This window comes from Wolffia australiana, chromosome 17 (assembly GCF_029677425.1).
Source record: "Wolffia australiana isolate 7733 chromosome 17, ASM2967742v1".
NCBI lineage: Eukaryota > Viridiplantae > Streptophyta > Magnoliopsida > Alismatales > Araceae > Wolffia > Wolffia australiana.
In genome coordinates, this window is record NC_135851.1 from 9,297,531 (window position 1) to 9,319,028 (window position 21,498).

General features: G+C 40.3%; 1 protein-coding gene across 2 annotated transcripts in view; it reads left to right on the plus strand.

Annotated features, from left to right (window-relative positions):
* LOC144714138 (ARM repeat superfamily protein) overlaps positions 1-17,962 on the plus strand; it is a 56,716-nt gene extending 38,754 nt beyond the window's left edge. Inside the window, exons 12-25 of one of the 2 annotated variants that reach the window (XM_078588828.1) lie at positions 4,238-4,312; positions 4,415-4,549; positions 7,924-8,016; positions 9,602-9,784; positions 9,859-9,963; positions 10,645-10,803; positions 11,696-11,740; positions 11,853-12,074; positions 16,295-16,401; positions 16,920-16,976; positions 17,079-17,160; positions 17,255-17,437; positions 17,537-17,640; positions 17,735-17,962. In XM_078588828.1, the coding sequence (XP_078444954.1) occupies positions 4,238-4,312; positions 4,415-4,549; positions 7,924-8,016; positions 9,602-9,784; positions 9,859-9,963; positions 10,645-10,803; positions 11,696-11,740; positions 11,853-12,074; positions 16,295-16,401; positions 16,920-16,976; positions 17,079-17,160; positions 17,255-17,419 (1,428 nt within the window). In that variant the 3' untranslated portion in view covers positions 17,420-17,437; positions 17,537-17,640; positions 17,735-17,962. The remainder of the gene's footprint in view (positions 1-4,237; positions 4,313-4,414; positions 4,550-7,923; positions 8,017-9,601; positions 9,785-9,858; positions 9,964-10,644; positions 10,804-11,695; positions 11,741-11,852; positions 12,075-16,294; positions 16,402-16,919; positions 16,977-17,078; positions 17,161-17,254; positions 17,438-17,536; positions 17,641-17,734) is intronic. The other variant, XM_078588827.1, reaches the window with a different exon arrangement.
* The last annotated feature ends 3,536 nt before the right edge of the window (positions 17,963-21,498 follow it).

The following is a 21,498-nucleotide window of genomic DNA, read 5'->3' on the forward strand; positions in this document are numbered from 1 at the left end:
TGACTTCATCAACGAATAGGTGAGAATTTTTTTTCCAGATCGTACTCCATGAAACATTGGACCTCAATACACCTCTACAGTAGGGACAGCCAAACAAAAAAATAGATAGTCACAAGAGCATAATCGTTACAGAGTAAGCTTCCCCTATATCTGTGGGGTGATGCTATACGAACCCAAACTCACCTATTCAATCAATGGCCAACTAAAACATTAAGTGGAAATAGTTAGAGAAGAGATGGAAAAATATGAACCTTATAACTGCTGGCAGATTGATATTCCAGTGAGAATGTTTTAGTTTCTGGCTTATGTACATCTCGTGATTACTCAGAAATTAACTCCAAGATCATTGAAGCGTATCATGGTAGGTTTCTCAAAGGAACACAATGGGAACAAATGTTATGTCATCAAGAATGTAACTTCTGAGGAAAACAGCCAATAATATAGCTTCAAGCTGCCTCCAGCCGAGGGGAGCTGATGGAAAATTTTCTAGCTCCAAATGATGAAGAGGCTACACCAAGTGGTGAAGAAAGAGACAGATTATCACGTTGACATGGCTCCTAAATTAAATATGAAATATCAAGGTTCTTTTTGAATGAAGGAAACATTTGTTCCATCAACATAAACGCTGGATGTCCCAAACGAAAATGTATTGTCTAAATTCTTCAAGTTGCTTACTGTTGCTCTCCCTCGACATCTGAGCATCCACCATCGTTTTCGCCTTCACATTATCCTTCTCGTAAATCAAGCCGATCCTCACCTTAAAGTGTGAAATGTTCAGGTTCCTTGTCTTGTCATATGCAAAACAACCAGTACAGTCCATAATCAGTGTATGGTTGATGTCTTGAACCAGACGCTGCGGAGACATTAACTGGGCCGTAGGACTAGGGACATGTAAATCACTTTTGAGTACTCTCAAGGTTTCAACCTTTTCAATCCAAAATGTATACATGAGAATCTGAGGGGATCTAGATGAGGACCCGACAATTATCCTGACGTGTAGGTTCATATGGCGGCAGAATGCCCTGATACAGCCTACGGACTTTTGAATGGCTATTACAGAGAAGACTAATGACCCGGGCCTTTCACAGAAGACTCTACCCAGTAACATCATCGGCATGTGTGTTATGCTCAAGAGGGGAAGAAGATTGTCAACACCTATTTTTCGAGTTTGCTCGCACAATTTGGGTCAGTCAAGAAGTATCAATGGTGAATCTGAATTCGGAAGAGGCTTTTTGGGGTTCAATCCAGAGTTTCAGGTGTAGAAGAAAGGAAGAAGACGGGTAGGTACTGGTGGCACTTTGGGCCATATGGTTGCATAGGAACAAGGTGCTGCTCAGGGGAAGGACAGCTTCTACCGATGGGGCAATCCATGAGTTGGAGGGACTTAAAGCGAACGGATTCCTCGTGTTGTGGATGGAGAGAGGAGGGTGTGAGCATGTGTGGATAGACCGAGATTGGCTTGTTTGGCTCTACTAGGAGTGTCACCAACTTGTCGGGTGATTGTCCCTTTTAATGTTTCAAAAAAAAAAAAATCGGCCCTAGCATGGAAGACCTTCCTATTCCCTTCATGTGGAGTATAAGATAAAGTTTCATTTGATATGGGGTCATATGGACAGTGGAGATCCAATTTAAATAAAGGTGTTCAGGAGATTGCTTAACTGGCCTGACGGTGGACTTGGCCATGGAGGTAGATCTCAAGAGAGCTCTCAACTTTTCAAATTCTTTGCTCAGGCTATTGACTTCATCATTTCCTCTTTTGGACTCAACCAGGGGAGTGCTGGGTCTTGTTGACCCTCTTGAGTGGCCGTTGCATGAGCCTGAGTTCTTGGAGGTCATCCATGTAGATCTCGACAATTATCTTTTGTATGGCCTCTTCGTCTACAATGTTGACACACTACAGTGCTCCGATAAACTTTTCCTCCTTGATTTTTGATCTGATCAAAATTCCCTTGGATACTTGTTCAAGTCGAACCGTTTGCTCCCTGATCAGTGTCAAGAAGAGAGCTTCGTTCAAGAGCTTTGTTTCTTTTATGTCCTTTTTTGTCTCCTGTATTTCTCTTAAGTACATTTTACTTATAAGTGTACATGGCCCATTTATTTTTGGGCCCACTTTGTAACCCCATAAGACTGTGGGGGCCAATGGAAAAATATGATTTTCCCTTTTTTCCAAAAACCCGACGGAACTCTACTGTGAGAAAGAGAGAGTCCTCATCATGACGTGGTATCAGAGCTTGAACAGGTCTGAGATGTGGATTTAAAATCCAGCAATACTCCCTTGTGTGATTTCTCCTCTTACGACAGGAGCACTGCATGTTAGACTTATATTTGCCACCTTGGCCCTTCCGACTTGGAGCATCTTCCCCCGGCTTCTTATCATATTTTCCGCTTGCACATTCACGCCCTGATGGTACTCCCTTCTGTTACTTCGTTTTTGTCAAGAACCCTGCTTTATCACTGCCAGGAATTAACTTGATGCGACTTTCTTCATCAAGTACAATCTGGATAGTTTCTTCCAGGTTGGGTACATGTTCACGGTTGAGAATTTGACTCCGTAATTTTTCATCCAGGTTGGGTATATGTTCATCGTCTGAATTGTCGCTGTTGGGACCTATCTTTACGCAATGCTCGTGAAACCAGTCGTCTCGAAATCCGTCTAGATGATACTCTTGAGTCTGCCAAATGATGCGACCATAGTTGGTTTCCTGTGTCAACCTTCTCTGATGCACTATTGGGGTCCGGTATGCCTCCATCACGACCCCCACCTTTTTTTCCCTCTGGTCCCATCCATGGGGAGAGCCCGACGCCATTGTATCTCTGCGTCGACCTTCTTCGATGCACTATTGGGACCCCATATGCCTCCACCACAACTGCCACCTTTTTTCTCCCTTTGGTCTGGTCCATGGGGAGAACCCATCGCCATTGCACCTCCGTGACATCATTGATGCTCTGTGTCTAGCTGCGGACAGCGACATATATGGGAATGGATACCCCCTGGAGAAATAGAGTATTGGTATCCAGCCTCAACTGTTCGGCCGACCCTAATATAATGAATTTTTTTCCATAGGCCACTGCAGACCTCCTCTACCTCTGGAGGGCCCCCGAGCACATCCCCCGTAAAACAGTTTTGTAGGATGTTGCTGCATGGATCCACCCTTTAGCAGCTGGCCAACTCGCTTGCTGCCCTAGGGTCCGATCTGGTGTCTCCATCAGCACATAGAGTCTATTGGCTTCACCTCCTTGTGTGCAGTTAAAATATCGGTGATCTGCTCCTCTACATCGGCGACAGATTACCAGTTCTCTGCACTCTTGTGCGTGGGGGCCCATGCCAAACATCTGAAACAGTTGTTCTCCTCACTGGCAAGCTGCCTATGTGACTATGTTTTCAGGCCGTACTTTTTTAGTGCAACTGGATCTCACTTCCTGTTCATCTTCGGCTCCCCTTGGCTCCCAATTGCCTCCATCTTGTCTCTCCAACCGACCATGCCGTCTCTCCAAGAGCTCTTTGTTCCAATCTAGTCGCGATTGGAGTGGCCTCCCTTCTTCAGGCCCTCTCCTCACCTCCTTGGTATAGGTTGGACTCCTTGGCTCCTCACTGTCATCCTCTTCCCAGACATGCAGGTGCACTCGCGTGTCACTGAAGCCACACTCACGCTAAGGTCTCTGCATGTATGCATGGATCCAGTGATCTTCCTCCGTGGCCTTGCATGCGTGAATCCAATGATCTCTCACGTGTTGCCTGCCCATACCGGCCCACAGCTTCTCTGTCTGTGCCGGTGAAGTTAGCTTCTATTTATAATTATAACTTTGTTTTTAATCCCTTTTATAGTTATGACCTTGTGAGCAGTTTTAGCATTATTTTGTTGTTTCAGGCCATAAAAATTTCTCAGGTTGTCTGCTGTCCATACTAGTGATCGTTGTATGAAGGGGTTTTGCCTTATAGATTAAACAGCAGTATGAATGCCCGGTCTTTAATAATTCCAAATATTTTGGCCGAGCACAATCCGAATCTTATTTTTATAATCTTTTCCAGTAAATGAAGAGACACCGTCTTTTCTACCATTATGAGCATTGGTCCCAGTTCCCAATCTCTTCAATCATTTTTCCTTATGTTGTCTGTTGTCTTTTTTGTAACTCTGCCTTTAAATTCTGCACTTTAAATCTTGGTAACTATTTGAATTGGATCTTTATTAATTCCCTATAATGGGTCATTTCCAATGATTTATCTTTTTCCTTGCAGATCAAAGGGGATATTCGGAAAATGGTTTCTTGCGCTCTAGTTAGTTTGCTTGAAGATCCTGATGTTGCCGTTAGAGTAAGACTACCATCCTCACATATTAAATATTTCATTTAAAACTAAGTCTTCCAGCAAACATTGGATATTTCACTGCAGTAACAATTGTATCCTCTCATCCAGCTAGCATCATGCCGTTCTCTATGTTTTCTTCTCGGGGATTCTAATGCATCTGAAGGAGGTCTTAATGATCTTCTCCCTACTTGCTGGAGTGCATGTTTTAAGTTGGTGGAGGATGTTCAAGAGTTTGATTCAAAGGTTAGTAATTTTTTTGTTTCTCCTCTGTCTACTGGATGAACATCAATATTTTCCATAATGTGGAAGCAATTATCAACATTCTATTTTTTACCTTCTCTATCTTTTCCTCTTTCAATATCTCAATGGTTTGGGGCTTTGTCGTAGTGGCCATGAATATCACTGTGCTTTTTAATGGGACCTGCAGCCTGTTCCTCTCCTATGTACCGCCCGCTTCTTAGCAAGTCCAATTGGCTGCCTCAAGACATTATTGAGATAAGGATATTGATGTAGGGAATGTATAGAATGTAGGTAGAGGTACAATATCTCAAACTTGTCTTCTTCACTCAGGCAATACGAAGAACCAACAATAGAGATGCCGTTGGAGCTCACCTTAGACGCCAGACGATCAGATGTAAGCAAGTCTGAGAGAGATGACAAGAGAAGAGAAGAAGAAATCACGTTCTTTGTTTCTAAAGGGAAAAATCCCGTCAACCCATTTAGGGCATTACATCTAGATATAACTTACCTTACTGTGTCTGTTAGACGAGATATTACAACAGTAATATACGACAGATAGAACGGAACAGGTGAATGTTAACGGGACGGAATGGAGTTCCTAACCCTTAACAATTGATCATCACTAAAAATGAGATAATCGCCTTGGTGCTTGAATTAACACTCAAGGAAGACAAGTTTGACTCAGTGAGGGTGGGAAGGAGACAGCCAATGCCTGCAATAGTAAGAAAGTCATTGAGGACGTGATTGTAATGTTATGATTACTCTGAGAGGGATCATTAGAAATGAAACAGATGAGGTCAGCTATCATATGGGATGTGGCTTCAGAGTTCAACCTCTTCATCATGAAAGACGTGGAGGAAGCAGGTAAAACAAAGAGGGAGGAGGGTGTACCATAGCAGATAGGAGAAGTGGACCCAACCACCTGAGTATGCTGAAGAAGACTTCTCATTTCCTTGATCTCTTCACACTGCACCTGAGTAGTGCTTCAACAGGAGTTGGCAGAGCAGGAGCAGCAGGGAAGATGATGGTGCAGAAAGATACGTCTCTGATGAAGGTGCTTCAGCCATGTAGCTCTGATGAGAAGGTTTACCATTCAGCTTAAAACACATCCCCTTCATGTCGTCACCTTGTTTGCGATAATTTCTGGTTACAAAGGAGGCATGTGTGGCATAGACCTAGTTTTTTGGTGAATGTCAGTCTCGCTGGAGTGAAGTGACATTGCAGAAGTTACAGGAGGACAAGTTTCTGGTGAAGTGGTTGCAGCCATGTGGCTTTTATGAGAAAGTTTAACATGCAGCTTATGGCTCACCAACAGCACTTTCCTCTAAGGGGGCTCTCGTTTTGGTCGGGTTGGGATCGCTTACAATACATGGTTCGGAGAAGGGGTTTGAAGTTTGGTCTTAAAGATAACCTTTATTTCAGAACCTTTGCTATGTCCCTTTGTCACTTCGGCTCTCGAAAGGTGTGAGTTTAAGAGCGGAGTGACTTTAGTAGTAGGAGCGAAAGAAGTCAAATTCATCTTTGTGAGTTTCCTTTATGCAGCCATGTTATTTACAGTAGTTGCAAAATAAAGAGCCATCAGGTTTGGCCACATTGGTATCCATTGCTTGCTTCATAGAAGTCATGTGCAGATTTAATCCATTTTTGATGTAGGTTAGTCATGCTAGAGTGTTGAAGTGCCTTCATAGTATCCTAGTGAAAAATTTGCAGTTGACTTTTTCACCCAACAATTGCAAGGGCTTCTTTAAGAGATGGGCTCTCTTCCCTGTGTGTGAGTTGGCTGAAGAGAAATTCAAACTCATGATTAAGTCTCATAAGAAATTTAAACATCCAGAATTTTGAAACAGCTGCAATCAGTGGTGATAGGATCATTGGCATACAATGATTTATCTTTTTCCACGGGGTGTTCAAGGAACAACTGTGATCCATAATGAATTGATCTCTTTGGACAAGTGTAAACATTCAAATAAAAATTCTTCCCCTATGGTCCGGCTCAGGTCATCCAGGTGCCAGCGGTATAAAACACTCTGTTCCTCCATCTGTTGATCCTAGAGAGGATCAGTCGATGGTAGCCTATTTTCAAGTAGATGTATCATTTTCTTATCCTTGACAGTAATCTGGATGTATCGGCGCCACTTTTGGAGACTCTGCCCTGTATACAGATATTGAGGTGGTAAATAAGGAAGACTATTGTACCAACAATCAAGAATCATTGCAGTTAAGTGGCTGGAAGATGAGCTAGCAGGGTCAAAGGTAGTAGATAATCTGAGTGAGGTGGTGGTAGATGAGTACTCCACATATTTGACCACACGATCAAGTGGTTTTCAATATCAAACCAGGTGAAAGATCAGTCTGGAGCAGGATATACAAGTCAATGCCAGGACAACCTCATTAACAGTCTGGTAAGAGAATTATGAAGATATTATAGACGGCATCCAGAACTCCAGCAGAGACATCTCCTAAAAAGAAGGCAAGCCACAGAAATGTGGTAAGATGTAGAATAGGTCTCCTTGGAATGCAAATGCCTACTGCAGTGCTGCAGATGTTTGCTGAGCACTAGTGGAAGCTGCAGAAGAGGGCAATCAAGACTAAGGTGGTGCAACATTCGACAAGAATTTCCAAGAGATGGTGGAAGATAAAGATTCAAATTGCCAAGATATTGTAAAAAAAATCTCCTGCACTGCAAGATCTCTAAGGAAGAAGCATTGTTGATTGGACTTCCGTAGAGTCAAAGGGGTGTCAAAAAGATGCCTGAAGCTGGGGGAGGAGAAAGACTTCCACTGAGATGCTTTGGGTTCTGATACCGTGAAGAAAATTATTGATCAAGAAAAGAGAGAAATTTGCAGAAATATCATCCGATTTGATGTTGATATTGAGAAAATAAATTCCCTTACTTTTTTGCTGATGAGGGTACAAGCTTGTGAATACAAAAGAAGGAATGAGTTAATGGGTAGATATGCTGACTAGATCTGTGAAGTATTAGTAACCTGATAACAGGCTTCTCTCAATGGTCTAACCATATTTCAGATAACTAAGTGTAGACAGGTTTTGACTTGTATGGAGATATCAAGTAACACTTTTTCAACAATATCAAGTAACACTGTTTCATCTGGTTCCCCCCTTTTTTTCAACATCCTTTAGCCATCTCAGGGGCTCCATCTAGAATCCTTGTCTAGTTTTGTTTCCAAAGGGCCCTTTCTAAGGTTCTATCAAGAAAAAGTGGAGCGATATTTTCATAACCTAGGAATAAGATGTATCTAATTAATTTGTATTTGGTGGTTTCTCCTACTTTATCTTACGACTCGGTGGTTGCTATTTTTCTTGCAATTCTTCCTTCATAATTTCTAATGGTCAAGTCCTTTTTATTTGATTGTCAGGTCCAAGTTTTGAATTTGATTTCACTTTCTATGGAGCATGCTGGTGAGAAGATTACACCATTTGCAAAGTACTTGGGAGATTTCTTCCAGAAAGTATGTAGTTTTCTGTGTTTTTATATTGTGCTTTTTTTCATTATTACATGACCTTGTGGGTTCTTGCATATTTATTTTGTCCATTGTGCTGTTGTTATGAAGGTAATTGAGTATCTGTTTCTTTCATAACTTTGTGCTGCCTATTTTAAATTTTTAAGGAAGACCATGGAAATCAAACTTGCCCAGACTAGTCTGGCTGTAGTGATTGAGAAGGAAAGAAAACCAGGAGTATGCTACAAACCTATAACCCTCAGGGATATCTATGGTATTTCGTTACTTAGTGATAAGATACTTTTGAGGATTTATCTGATGATTAGGGGGCCAAGGAGAGGGCATCTGTCAGGGCTGGGCAGGCCTGTAGCCATGGCGAGGCCTAGAAGGTCATTGGGATTCCATTCCCGTTTGCATCTGCCAGGTTCTGAAGGCCACTACTAATCTCTCCTCTCCCTTCATTACAAGTTGCCGGTAGGTTCCTGAGAAGGAACTTACTAGGTAGTTTCCCCTTTCTCTTTATATGTGTAGGCCTTCCTTTAGGAGGGCAGTTAAGAATGACAAGGCAAGACCACATCGCTGCTCAACCCCTCCTTGGGTCCTGTCCCTTTCTCTCCTCCCTGTCAACTGTCCAGCAATTCCCTGCCTTCCGTAATTGCCTCATCGAATCTTCAGTCGGCTTTTCCTCTTATCTGATCCTTACCTTGTCTTTTGGTCTGTCCCTTCCTTCTGTGCGAACTTTACTTTCCCCCATGGTCGTCATTCCCTCACTGCATTCCTTGGTAGCTGGTCCACAATTGATCCCTCCCTCCTTTGTTCATCCCCTGCTCTACCATCTTCCATGATAGAAACCTAAATGAAGGCTCATATCAGAATGCCCCGAGCAGAATGATGGTATCTCCCAGCCTTTCCAAGAAGCCAATTACAGACTTCCTCAGGAGATTTTCAGATTGTAATTTTCCTTTGATTCCCTTCCAATGGGCATGTCTTGAAGTTGCATGGGGAAGATTTTTTTTGTTCTGTTCTAAACCACCCTGCAAACGTAGGCTTTTGTGAACATGAGGACAAGTGATGTTTCTTAGCAGTCTTTCCAAATTTATATTTAATTTGATTAGGTCCATTGCACGGAGATGAAAGATCATTTAATTGGGCTTCCGTGCCTGTTACCTCACCTTGTTTGGCTTCAGCTGGCGACAAGGTTTTTAATAGCCTATGGGATAATAGAGACAAGATTCAACCAACAGTTGATAACAGAAGGAACTTAGTCATAATCATATCTTTTTCTGGAGATTGATTCTCTGCAGAAAAATCCGATGAATACACTGCCACTCAATTAATAAAATCTGTATCTTCTTTCATATTATTTTTTATTCAGTTTTTAAAGGGAAGAAATGATAGTTTACATTTATTGAGTTACTTATAGTTTTATTATTTTTACGATACAATTTATGTTTTTCTTGTGATCCAAAATTTTTATCTTCTGAAGACAGATTTTGTGAGTTTTTGTATTTGGTAAATTTTGCCATTCACTTGATGATATCATTTTTGTGATTTTCATTACTGAGCTTGGCCATTTCATTTTTGTATTTGGTAGATTTGGGAGGAGTCAACTGGTGAAAGCTTGCTCCAAATTCAGCTTCTAGCAGCTCTCCGAAATTTTGTGTGCTCTCTTGGTTTTCAGTCACCAATTTGTTATGGGATATTGCTACCCATTCTTCAAAAGGCAATTGATATAAATAATCCGGATGAGCTCAATCTTTTAGAAGATGGTATATTGGTCAGTACCAACTATTTTTTCCACTTAATGATGTGTATTCATATGGCCTCTAGACTTAATTCTTCCATTTACAGCTATGGGAAGCCACACTCTCTTATGCTCCGCTGTTGATTCCTCCAATTCTTGATCTCTTCCCCAACCTAGTGGGAATCATTGAGCGAAACTTTGATCATTTACAGGTGAGATACTTAATGTAGAATTGCATTTAGCTTATCTCAGATTTTGAAAAATTTCCCTGTATTGTTACTTTTATGTGTCGAGTACGATTTCATCGTATTTCATCTCCAAGTACACCGTTTTGAGTTCATCATCTCTCTACTTATACTTCATCGGAGATTTATGCTGCAGCGAAATCAAGTTTTTAAGGGACCAACTTATAAATTTCTGAAAGTGAGAAATCCCTAGCTTTACTGTCTATGCATTTATCGAAGGGTGTTCTTGTTTATTCCCTATGATTTAAAAGTGTGAAAATTTTGATGCTAAAAACCAGACAAAAGATCTTTGCGAAGATAAAATGGACCAAGAAAAAGAGAGCGGACCCCTATGTGTATCACTCTATGGCTGACCAAAAAACATGAAAAAAATGGCCGGCCTCTACTGGAAGATTGAAACAAACATGAGATCAACCCTCAGGTTCCTTGTGCTATCTATCATTCTAATATTAGGATGGTTGAGATAAATCACACGTTTCACACCCTTCATATGCTGCACTCTCTCATTTTATTCTTGTGACTAATTACAAGATTTTCTGTTGTCCTGCAAATAGAAGAATCTTTATTGAAAATTGCTTTAATGTCATTAAAATTGCTTTAATGTCATTAAAATTTGCTTTCACTTGTTTTTTGAATTTTAATGCGCAGGTTGTCATCACTATTATCGAGGATTACATAATATTGGGAGGACCTGAGTTCTTCAATAGACACTCATCAAGCTTGACCAAAATTCTTGATGTTATTGTTGGTAATGTTAATGACAAGGGCCTGCTCTCAACTTTGCCTATCATTGATCTTCTGATCCAGGTACTTCATGTGGATTCCTTGGGTTTCTAAATTCATACTTTCCATAAGCGTTCTAAAATCATGTCCAAGCTCGATGAGTCAAACTTAAAGTTCAAGGGTATTTTTATGGACTGCTTATTCTTTTTTTTTATTTTGGTTCCATATATAAAATATACTCCAAATTTGACCAATTTTTCATGTATTATTGCTTTAGGTTTACTAGACTGTATAAGTCTGGAGCCTAGACTCTAAAGCTATAGTGACTGCTTGCTACACCACAAATTATTGATGGTCTAAGCTAGATACTTCATCATAAACATCTTCCTCGTTTTAGAAATTAAATTGAATTATACTTCATGAAACACACCATTATAAATGTTCATAAATACGCTAGACTCCAAGAAGTCTTAAGGTGAAAAAGTCAAGTGCTTATTCTCAGCTCAGATGATCATTGATTCTCTTTAAGTCATGAAATGAGTACCTATTTCTTATATTCAAGTTCTTTATTTATTTATGCTGAATGCAGAGCTATAAATCTACACCATAAAAGCTTGGCATCGCAACCTGATTCCCCTACAAATTTTTTTTAAGAAGATTCCTTACAATTTAGAGGCTAAAATTCTTGTCTTCTTAAATACTAGCCTTGAAAAATGATTTTACTTTACTGTTTAGTCGTGGCTGGAAACATCTTCTTAGTTATTTTAATTTTAATAAATCATCATCCATTTCTGAAAGATACATCATTTTTTTTCTTGTATCAGTGATGATTTGATTTGATAGAATGCCAGGTTTTTGTCAATTTAGTGAATAAGAATATCTCCACTGTTTTACATATGTCAGCATTTTGGTTTTTAGGAGGATTTTATTTGTAATTACAATTATGTTGTTTCTAATACTTTATTTCTTTTTTCAGTGCTTCCCGGCAGAGGCACCTCCCAAGATCCATGGAACTCTTCAGGTGGCTTGGGCATGTCCATTATTCGTCATTTTTAATTTCACCATGTTTTTTTGTCATCATTGGCTTACATCAAGATTATTCTAATCTTTACCTTACACTTTCCATTTTGTAGAAATTAATTGCCATATGCCTGAGGGGGGGAAATGACCATAATCCGTCTGCAGCATCAGTTAAGGCCTCATGTGGGGCTATCATAGCGAGGCTTCTTGTGATGAACTCCAGCTTTCTTGCTCACCTGACTTCTGATCCCTCCCTCAGCCTTCTACTTCATCAGGCAGGGCTTTCCATTGAACAGAATGTCCTGCTCTGTCTGATTGACCAGTGGCTGGATAAGGTTGAAATCACTTCTCTCTCTTTTAACTGTTATTTTTTGGGAACATTTTATTTTTTCATCTAGAATTATCCACTTGTTATTTTTTTTTTCTATTCCTGTTGTTCCATGTTTTATCTTCTGGCAGCATTGTCGCTTTCAGAGCATTAGAAACTTAGAATGTTATTTTTTTATTTGTTTTTATTTACATTTTTTATTGTTTTTTATTGCCTAAAAGGTCGGATGAGCAAAGACTATTTATGTCGATATATACTTGTTTCTTACTTTCAGCTAATGGTTTATCATTGGTTGTGTGTTCTCATAGTGCACAAATAACCTTATGTGGATCTAATAAGATAAAATGAATCCAATAAATTGTAAATTTAGCATTGTCCCATTAATTACTCCGCCTTTATTAAACTTGCTTAAAAATGTAATAGCTGAACCATTCTTATGAATTTACAAAAGGAGGATTGGTAATGAAGCCACTGACAAATCTCCTCCCCTTCGACCTCTGGACGCCTTGCTCTATGCAAGGGAGGTAAACTTTTCAAAAAAGAAGTTATAAGTAAATTCTGACAGCTTTTTAGTTCAAACAAAGTAACCCATTGGTTTCAGCTTGGACCCAAACGTCAATTTCTACAGAGAAAGCCCATTATGAGGATTTCCGTTAACTGTCCCAGAAGGTAGTATTACAAGATGAAGGATAAAGAAACTCAGAAAAACATAAAGAGCAGGGTCGAAAGATATTATGGTAATGGCATACACCCCACCCCCCAAAGTTGGTGCATAAATATTCTTGTGATGCTTCTAGCTCCATTGGATCTCCTTTCAGAAACCTTGCCGCCAGAGAACAGAAGAAAAATAGATCAATTCTTCATTCAAAGGTTGAACCCCAACATACACTGGGTTACATGGTGAGGTTCAACTTGAACCCAAAAGATAATATCGGAATACATTCGGATTTCATAATGGTAACAGTCTACTGATTGACAATCTGGAAATAATGGTAAAATAATGAAACAAATAAAGGAAAACATATAAGACTGAGAGATAAGGGTGCTGGTTTTTACGCCTCTTAAGCTGGGACATATATGGTTCCCATGACTACCTTGTCCATCGTCCTGTGCTGGTTGACATGCCTGGAAGCCCCTTAGTGAATACTTCCAGCACTTTCTCTGAGGATTGAACATACTTCAGCTGAATAGTGGCCTTGTCAATCTTCTCCCAGATAATTTTCTTTTCTAACTCAACATGTTTAGACATGTCATGTTGGACTGGGTGATACTATATCAATGGTCGCCTTGCTGTCATAATAGAGAAAGATGGGCTTCCGGTGTGGTATGTTTGGCCACCGATCTAAATGAAGCCTCTACACTCGATCTTTCCATCATCCCTTGCTTCTTGCTCCTCCAAGTGATCAGATACCCTTCAAGATACGAACAACAGCATGAGGTTGACCTCCAGTCAACCCTTGACCCTCTACAGTCAGCATCGATATATATCAAACATTTTTTCTCCATCTCATCTGAACAACAAAACGCGTCCTGGAAATTTTCAAGTATGCCAGTACTATATTATTAGCTTGTAAATTAATCCTTAGGATTGTGCATGAACTGACTCAGGATTCCAAGATCAAATGTGATTTTTTAAAAGAAAGATTGGGAAACTGTTTGTACAGCGTCTGTTGATGCTTCCTGTTCATTGAAGATGACTTCAGTCCTGTGCAGCCATATCGCCCATAGCACAGTGAAGGGTCAACCCCCCCCTCTTCTTCTAGTCCCTTGAATGCTCTACTCTTTATAGAGTCCCAAAAGGACTTTGATGAGACATCCACCCCCGTGATTGACATACAGGTCCACATTGCTCTAGCAAAGGAGCATTCAAAAAAGAGGTGAGTGCAATCCTCATCACCCTTTGCACACATAGCACACTGCGCCGAAGCTTCTAGGAGCCATCTCTTCCGAACAACCTTGTTCACCAGTCTTTGTTGGAGGAGCAGCCAACAGGAAAAATTCAGCTTAAGGGGCAACTTTTGTTGCCATATGATGCGACATGCATGGAGGATATGCAGTTCCTCCCCTGTATGTCTGCATCTGAGCGTCGCATAAACATCTGGTACAGAGAAAGATGCACCTATCCACTCCCACCCATCCTGTGTCCCTCCCAGCTGGCGTTGGTGTATTAGGGTTAGTAGTAACCCCGTTTAATATTTCATTCTTTGGTCGGATAGGGTGTCGCCCAGGCAAGGGGTCCATGTGCCATCCCAGCACTCTCTAACCGTAGCATAGGGGGTCCTTGCAAGGGCAAATTGGCCCAGGAATTCATCTTCAATGTGCCTCTGGGGGGACCATGGGTCTAGCCGAAACTGGAATGCTGTGCCATCCCCAGGCTTGGCTGTGAAGAAATCATGCAGTTGATGAAACACATGCCTATGTCCTTGCCAGGATGTGGAGACTGGTTGGACTGGATTTCCACGAAGTTTGTGGGAGGGGTTGTGCGGGACGGGGGTGATCAGTCTAGAATATTTGAAATGTAGCATAAATGCTAGATCCTCTTTGTGAGGTTGGCTGGAAACGCTTTTCTTGAGATCGGGGCAGGGGTCATTGTCCGCTAACTTTTGGAAGACTATCTTCAGATGGCCTGAATGATCTTGCATGCGGCAGCTATAAATTAAAAAGTCATCAGAGAGTACCAGAACAAATTTCTCAGAAAAGGTGCAAAATTTTGGGTTCGTAAGATCTATGAACATAGCTGGGGCAGTGGATTATCTAGACAGTGTCACCTTGAACTCGAAGTGGCCATGATGCATCTTCGATGCTTTCTCAATGTCATTTGGCTGCATGGTCATCTGATAATAGCCAAAGTGCAAATCTACTTGGAGAAAACATACCATTTTTTTCTTCTAGTAGCTCGTTTATTATAGGAGTTGGGAAGTGGTTGGGGTGGATGTGACGTCAGACGCGAGATGGAGTTCACTCAGGGGGAGTGCAGGCAAAGGTGGTTCGTTATGGGGAAGGGTCCTCACGGTGTTGTAGACGATAAGGCTGCACTGTAATGAGGTGGTATTTAAGGGAAAGATTGTGTCGCTTGACTCAGTGCTACATGATGTGGAGAATTGTGAATCCTCTTGGTTCAGTAGGAAGTAAAGGAGGAAAAGAGGCCAGGCTGGCCGGGCATGTAATTTTCACAGACATATATTTATTTATATTATTTTTTGGTTGATCTCCAATATCGGGTGATCTTCCCTCGCTCTTCCAAAAAAAATTGTGAAAGTGGTTGGGAATATTGGCTATATTCAAATCAATAGGTGACACAAAAGACACATCCTCTGTCCTTTTTTTACAAGAGATGCTGCTGTTTTGATGATACGCAACTCGCACGTACGTGGAAAAGAGGAAGAAACAGAAAATATCAACTACATCCAACACCTCGGGCCACATGTAAGGGGGGGTTCTAGGTCAACTATAGAACTATAAATAAAAGGGTTTCTGTAACAGAAAAGGGACCCATCTACTGGAGAGCTCGAGCGGGAGTTCAAGGGGTGGGTGTCAGGAGATCCTCCTGACATCATCAAGGCAAGACTGATCCGGCTTGTCTACTTCTTCTTCAAGTGTATTTTCCTCCCTCAGGATTCCTCATTCTCAGTTCTCTCTTATCAGCACTCTCTCTCTCTGTTGTTCTCGTTTGGGACACTCCTCTGTCATTGAAGTGGTTTTTCGTTTGAGTTCAAGAGTCTATTTTGTCATCCAGCGTTTTCATCATACGAACGCATGATCAGAGTTGAGATATCCGTATCATTTGACCTCTGGATGATTCCATCTGAGAGGTTCTTGTACCAACTTCTCTCTTAAAAAGATGGAATGTCATGGCCGGCCTCATATTTAGTTCTATTTATTTGATAAGAAAGAGGAAATATCTGCCAGCCAAATTCCATCTCGTCCCCTCAAAGAAACCCTGCTTCTGTAAGTTTTAATTCCTCATCGTTTCTGGAGAACAGCGGCAAGCCAAAAAGCTCCATGACACAGCTCTGCCAGCACGTAATGGTATCATCTTTTCGCCACTGTCGCCGGGATAAAGAATTACATATTATGTATGATCCACTAACATTTAATATCATGGACAGGCTAAAACTAATAGTGACTATATTATCTTATCCTTTTCAATGTGTCAGATTTTTCAATCTAACAATAGGTGATTTGTCTTCTCAGAAATAACAGATCTGATGTATTTGTCCCATGCAGATCGACAACGTTTCTACTACACAGCGGAAGACATATGCTCTGGCATTGTCTATTAGTTTGACACTCCCATTGCCGGCTGTCCTGGATAAGCTTGACGAGACCCTCAGGTATTGTTTGCTTAACCAATATCTCTCTCTTATCTCTCTCTATCCAATCGTCGTTCTCTCTCTCTCTCGTCATCTGTCACTTCCACTTATGATCCACCTTCAAGTGTAGCTCTCTTTCTATCCTTGTCTGTCTCTCTCTGCCTCTCTATCTTTCTTTTTCTATCCACCTACGTATTTCTCCCCCTCCCTCTCTCATGCTTGCTCGCTTTCTCCATTCCATCTCTCTCTCTTTCCGTTTGCATCAAGAACTTTTTCATCTCTCTCTCTCTCTATCCAATTGTCGTTCTCTCTCTCTCTCGTCATCTGTCACTTCCACTTATGATCCACCTTCAAGTGTAGCTCTCTTTCTATCCTTGTCTGTCTCTCTCTGCCTCTCTATCTTTCTTTTTCTATCCACCTACGTATTTCTCCCCCTCCCTCTCTCATGCTTGCTCGCTTTCTCCATTCCATCTCTCTCTCTTTCCATTTGCATCAAGAACTTTTCTGGAACATGACCTAAGTCTGCTATTCAATAATAGCATCTGCACCAGCATCATGTCAGGAGGATCTGATGAAACAAGCGGAGACGATTGTAGGTGAGTTTTTCGTTGTGTGATGAAGTCAAGCCTACATCAATCCACATGACGAACAATTGAATACAAAAATCTTAGAAATTTATATTTTCCTTGACGGTGCAGTGATACCACCAGCTCATCGGGCCCGCTGATTGAAGGCTTCGATTACAGCAACATTCCATGCAAAGAACTGAGAAGAAGACAGGTGGAGGACATCTCTCTTTTTCTCTATTTAGCATTTACTATTGTGTGCGAGTTATTGATGTTATAATTACTAAGTGGCTGTATTATTTGAGCAGATTAGGGCCTCAGATCCGATAAAACAGCTATCTTTGGAGAACACATTGAGGGAAAATATTCAGACATGCGCGTCTCTTCATGGGCAAGAGGCATTCAATGCGGCGCTCAACAGGATTCATCCTACCGTACTGGCCCAGCTTCAGAGAGCTCTCAAATTGGCTTAAGCCATCTCCTTTTTGCACGTAAGCGCTATTTCCCTCGTGTTTTTTCTTGTGATTTGCCCGATCTTCGCCTTTTCTGTTTATGTGAGCTCATTTCACTGTATTTCTATGATGTTGCAGGTTTGATTTCATATCAGCTTCAGGCTTCTTATTTTTTATCACTGGAAGCTGTGTTTTGGGGCAAAATGTTGTACACAGGATTCAAGAGGTTGTGCAAGGTACAAGTTATGTGCCCTCCCATCTCTGTATTATCACCCAAACGCGTCATATATTTAATAACTTACAGGTACTCTCTCCTTCTCTGTAAATTGATTACAGATTTTGCGGGTTAAAGCTTGCTCGGAGAAAAGGTGATTAAATAGTTGCCTCCAGGATTGAATTAGTGAAGGTGAAATGGAAATATTTGGAGAAAATTTTATAAACTGATGAGTGAATTGATTCCATGTTTATAAGTTCATTGCATGAGCACATTACTCCTCATTCTAAGTAATGGATTTTATTCGAGTGTACGGAGCAATATGATATGTTAAAAATTATTTTAATGTATATTGAATTTTTGCAAATTATTTACTAGTTATTTTACGACGACAACACATTCTACATATGCTGTTTAGTTGGAGATAATGTAACCCAATGGAAATATTCTTAATTCAAATATACCTTCATCAGTTAAGACTACTTCATCTTAACTGTATTTTTTTTTTGAACAATTCCTCTTAACTGTATTTTTTTTTGAACAATTCCTCTTAACTGTTTTTTTTTTGAACAATTCCTCTTAACTGCATTTTTTCTCTTAACTGTATTTTTTTGAACAATTCCTCTTAACTGTATTTTTTTCTCTAAACTTTATTTTTTTGAACAATTCCTCTTTACTGTATTTTTTTTATCAATTCCTCTTTACTGTATTTTTTTTTGAACAATTCCTCTTAACTGTATTTGATCTTAGTTTACTGTGATGAGCATTCTCAGGGAGTTCCAATTTTACATCGAAACAAAGGGAATACAAAGTGTAAATTTTTGTATATCCCATTGCACACAAAACAAATCTAGATAGAGAGATACATGTAGATAGTAGAGGGACAGAGAGAGAGAGACTTGAGGTATGGGAAGAAGTTTTTAGTTTAATATGATGAACATTTTTTTCAGGTAGTTCCATTTTATGATTCTAATGAACTACCTTTGGCATCAACAGAATGAGAATACAAAGTGTAAATATTTCTCTCCCCATTCCACACAAAAACGTATCTAGACAGAGAAATATAGGTAGACACTAAAGGTATGGGAAGAATTTTTCAGTTTAATGTGATGAGCATTCTTTCAAGGAGTTCCATTTTTTTTAATACCACATGAACTGCATTTTACATCAACAGCATGAGAATACAAAATGTAAATCTTTCTCTCTTTCCATTGCACACAAAAATTATATAGATAGAGAGACACATGTAGCTAGTAGAAGGACAGAGAGAGAGACTTGAGGTATGGGAAGAAGTTTTCAGCTTAATGTGGTGAAAATTCTTTCAGTGAGTTCCATATTATAATACTCATGAACTACCTTTTACATCAACATAATGAGAATACAAAGTGATCTTTCTCACCCCGATTGTATGCAAAATATATCTGGATAGGGAGATACAGGTAAATGATAGGAAGACAGAGAGAGAGAGAGAGAGGTATGGAAAAAAATTTCAGTTTAATGTAATGAACATTTTTTCAGGGAATTACATTTTATAATACTTATGAATTACCTTCTACATCAGCAGAATGAGAATACAAAGTGTGTACCGCTGTAGAAAAAAAGAATATAACTAGAGAGATAAAGGTGGAGACTACATGGAGGTAGAGAGAGAGAGTAGAGCAATGAGAAGAAGTTTTCAGTTTAATGTAATGAATGTCCTTTTAGGGAGTTTCATATTGTAATACTCATAAACTACCTTTCACATGAAATGAATGAGAATGGAAAGTCTATATCTTTCTCCCTCTCCACTCCAGAAAAAAAGTATTGAGATGGGGAGATACAGGTAGAAACTAGAGAGAGAGACTTGAGGTATGGTAAGAAGTTTTTGGTTTTAATCTGATGAAGCTTCGTTTAGGGGGCTCCATTTTACATGAACATGATGAGAATACTACTATGGGGCTATGGTTTGGTGCATGAAAACCTAATTCCATGCAGTGGAAGCTAAATATCAATTCAAAACTGATCTTTATTACATAAGGTACCTTTCGGGGAACTTTTTCTTGTCTTGACTTGCTTCATGGGAAGGATTCTTAAAGTCGTCCACTTGTACTGTCTCTAGAAGTATCCACACAACAAGAACATTGATGGATCTTCTCTCCTTCTTCACCAACTCTTCTTGAAAACCTTTTGGATCTTCTCACCATCACGGAGTTCTTGTGGAATAGTGGATAAAATAGAGAAAGAAGAGAGGGGGGCACCCATATCTGGTTGGCATAGGCATCTAAAATGGGTCCCCCCCCCATTTATAATTATCAAGATGTTTTCATGAAAACCTTATTAACAAAGTTTTTGTGTGTGACCCTCATCTTCTGACGTCCTTTTGGTCTTATGTGTGTGACCCTTAAAGCTTATCTATCAATCCAGTTAATAACTTGAAAGTCCCAATGACATTCATTAACCAACCTTATTAATTTAAATATATCAACATATATTAATTAAAGAAATATCAATTTAACTCAATTGGTAGGTTAAGTTTCCAGCCCGTGGGTTGCCAAGCTACACATTCTCCTCTAGAAGATATTTAGTCTATCTTATGGAACATGGTCAATTCAAATGGATTAAATTTTGATCGAATGTTTCGGTCGATAGAAATGATATTTGATCCGAACAGTTCAAATCTTTCAATCAAACAACGTCTTAGATCAAGTTTGATCTAGATTTTTAGATCAATTTGAATTGAAAAATCAAAATCGATTATATTTTATTCGAATTGTCCGAACAAAATCAAATAGTTCGAGAAAAAAAATAACCTCTCATGCCAGGCACCTCCGTCTCTCGTTCATTCTCTCCCTCTCGTAATCTCTCTTTCTTGCTTGTTTCCTCTCTTTCTCTCGCGTTCTCTCTCTCCCCCTGGCTCACTCTCTCTTTCACTCTCTCTCTCTTGTGCTTTCCCTTTCTCTCTCTTTCACTCTCTCTCTCTTGTGCTTTCCCTTTCTCTCTCTTTCTTGCTTGTTCTCTCTCACCCTCGTGCTCTCTCTCTTCTCTTTCTCGCTTGTTCTCTCTCTCCCTCAAGCTCTCTCTCCCATTCCCTCTGTTTCTGTCTCTCTTCTGCTCTCTTTTTCTCATTCTCTCCCTTGTTTTCTCTCTCGTTTTTTCTCTCTGTTTCTCTCATGCCATCTCTCGCACTCTCGCTCTTGTTCCTCCCTTTCTCTCTCACACTTGCTTCTTCTTTATTGCTCTATTGCTCTCATCCTCTGCATTTCCCTCTCTCTAGGGCTCTCTTTCTCGTTCTCTCCCTTTCTCTCTCTTGCCCTCCAGCTCTCTTTCTCGCTCTCTCCCTTTCTCTCTCTTGCCCTCCAGCTCTCTTTCTCGTTCTCTTTTTTCTCTCTCTTCTGCTCTTTCTCTCCCTCCGGCTGTCTCTCTCGTTTTCTCTCTGTTTTGTATGTTCTCTCTTGCTCCCCCTCTAGGTGTCCCCCTTGTTCAGTTGTCCTCTCTCATTGTCTCTCTCTCTCGACAGTTCTGTCTCTCTCTCTAGTTCTCGTGCTCTCTTTCACTTGTTCTCTCGCCTGTGCTCTCTCTCAGTCTCTCTTTCATTTCTTCTCTCTATCATGCTCTCTCTCGGTTGTTCTCTCTCTTTCCCCTCTGGCTCTCTCTAGTTCTCTCTCTTTCTCTCTCTTGCTTGTTTTCTCTCTCTCATTCTCTCTCTTGCTTGTTTTCTCTCTCTCATTCTCTCTCTTGCTTGTTTTCTCTCTTTCTCTATCTTGTTTGTTTTCTATCTCTTGTTCTCTCTTTCTGTCTTTCTACCGTTCTTATCTCTCCCTATGGCTCTCTCTCCCTTTGTCTCTCTCCCGGTTTCTCTCTCTCTTCCTCTCTCATTCTAACCCTCCGTGTAACTCTCTTTCTCTCT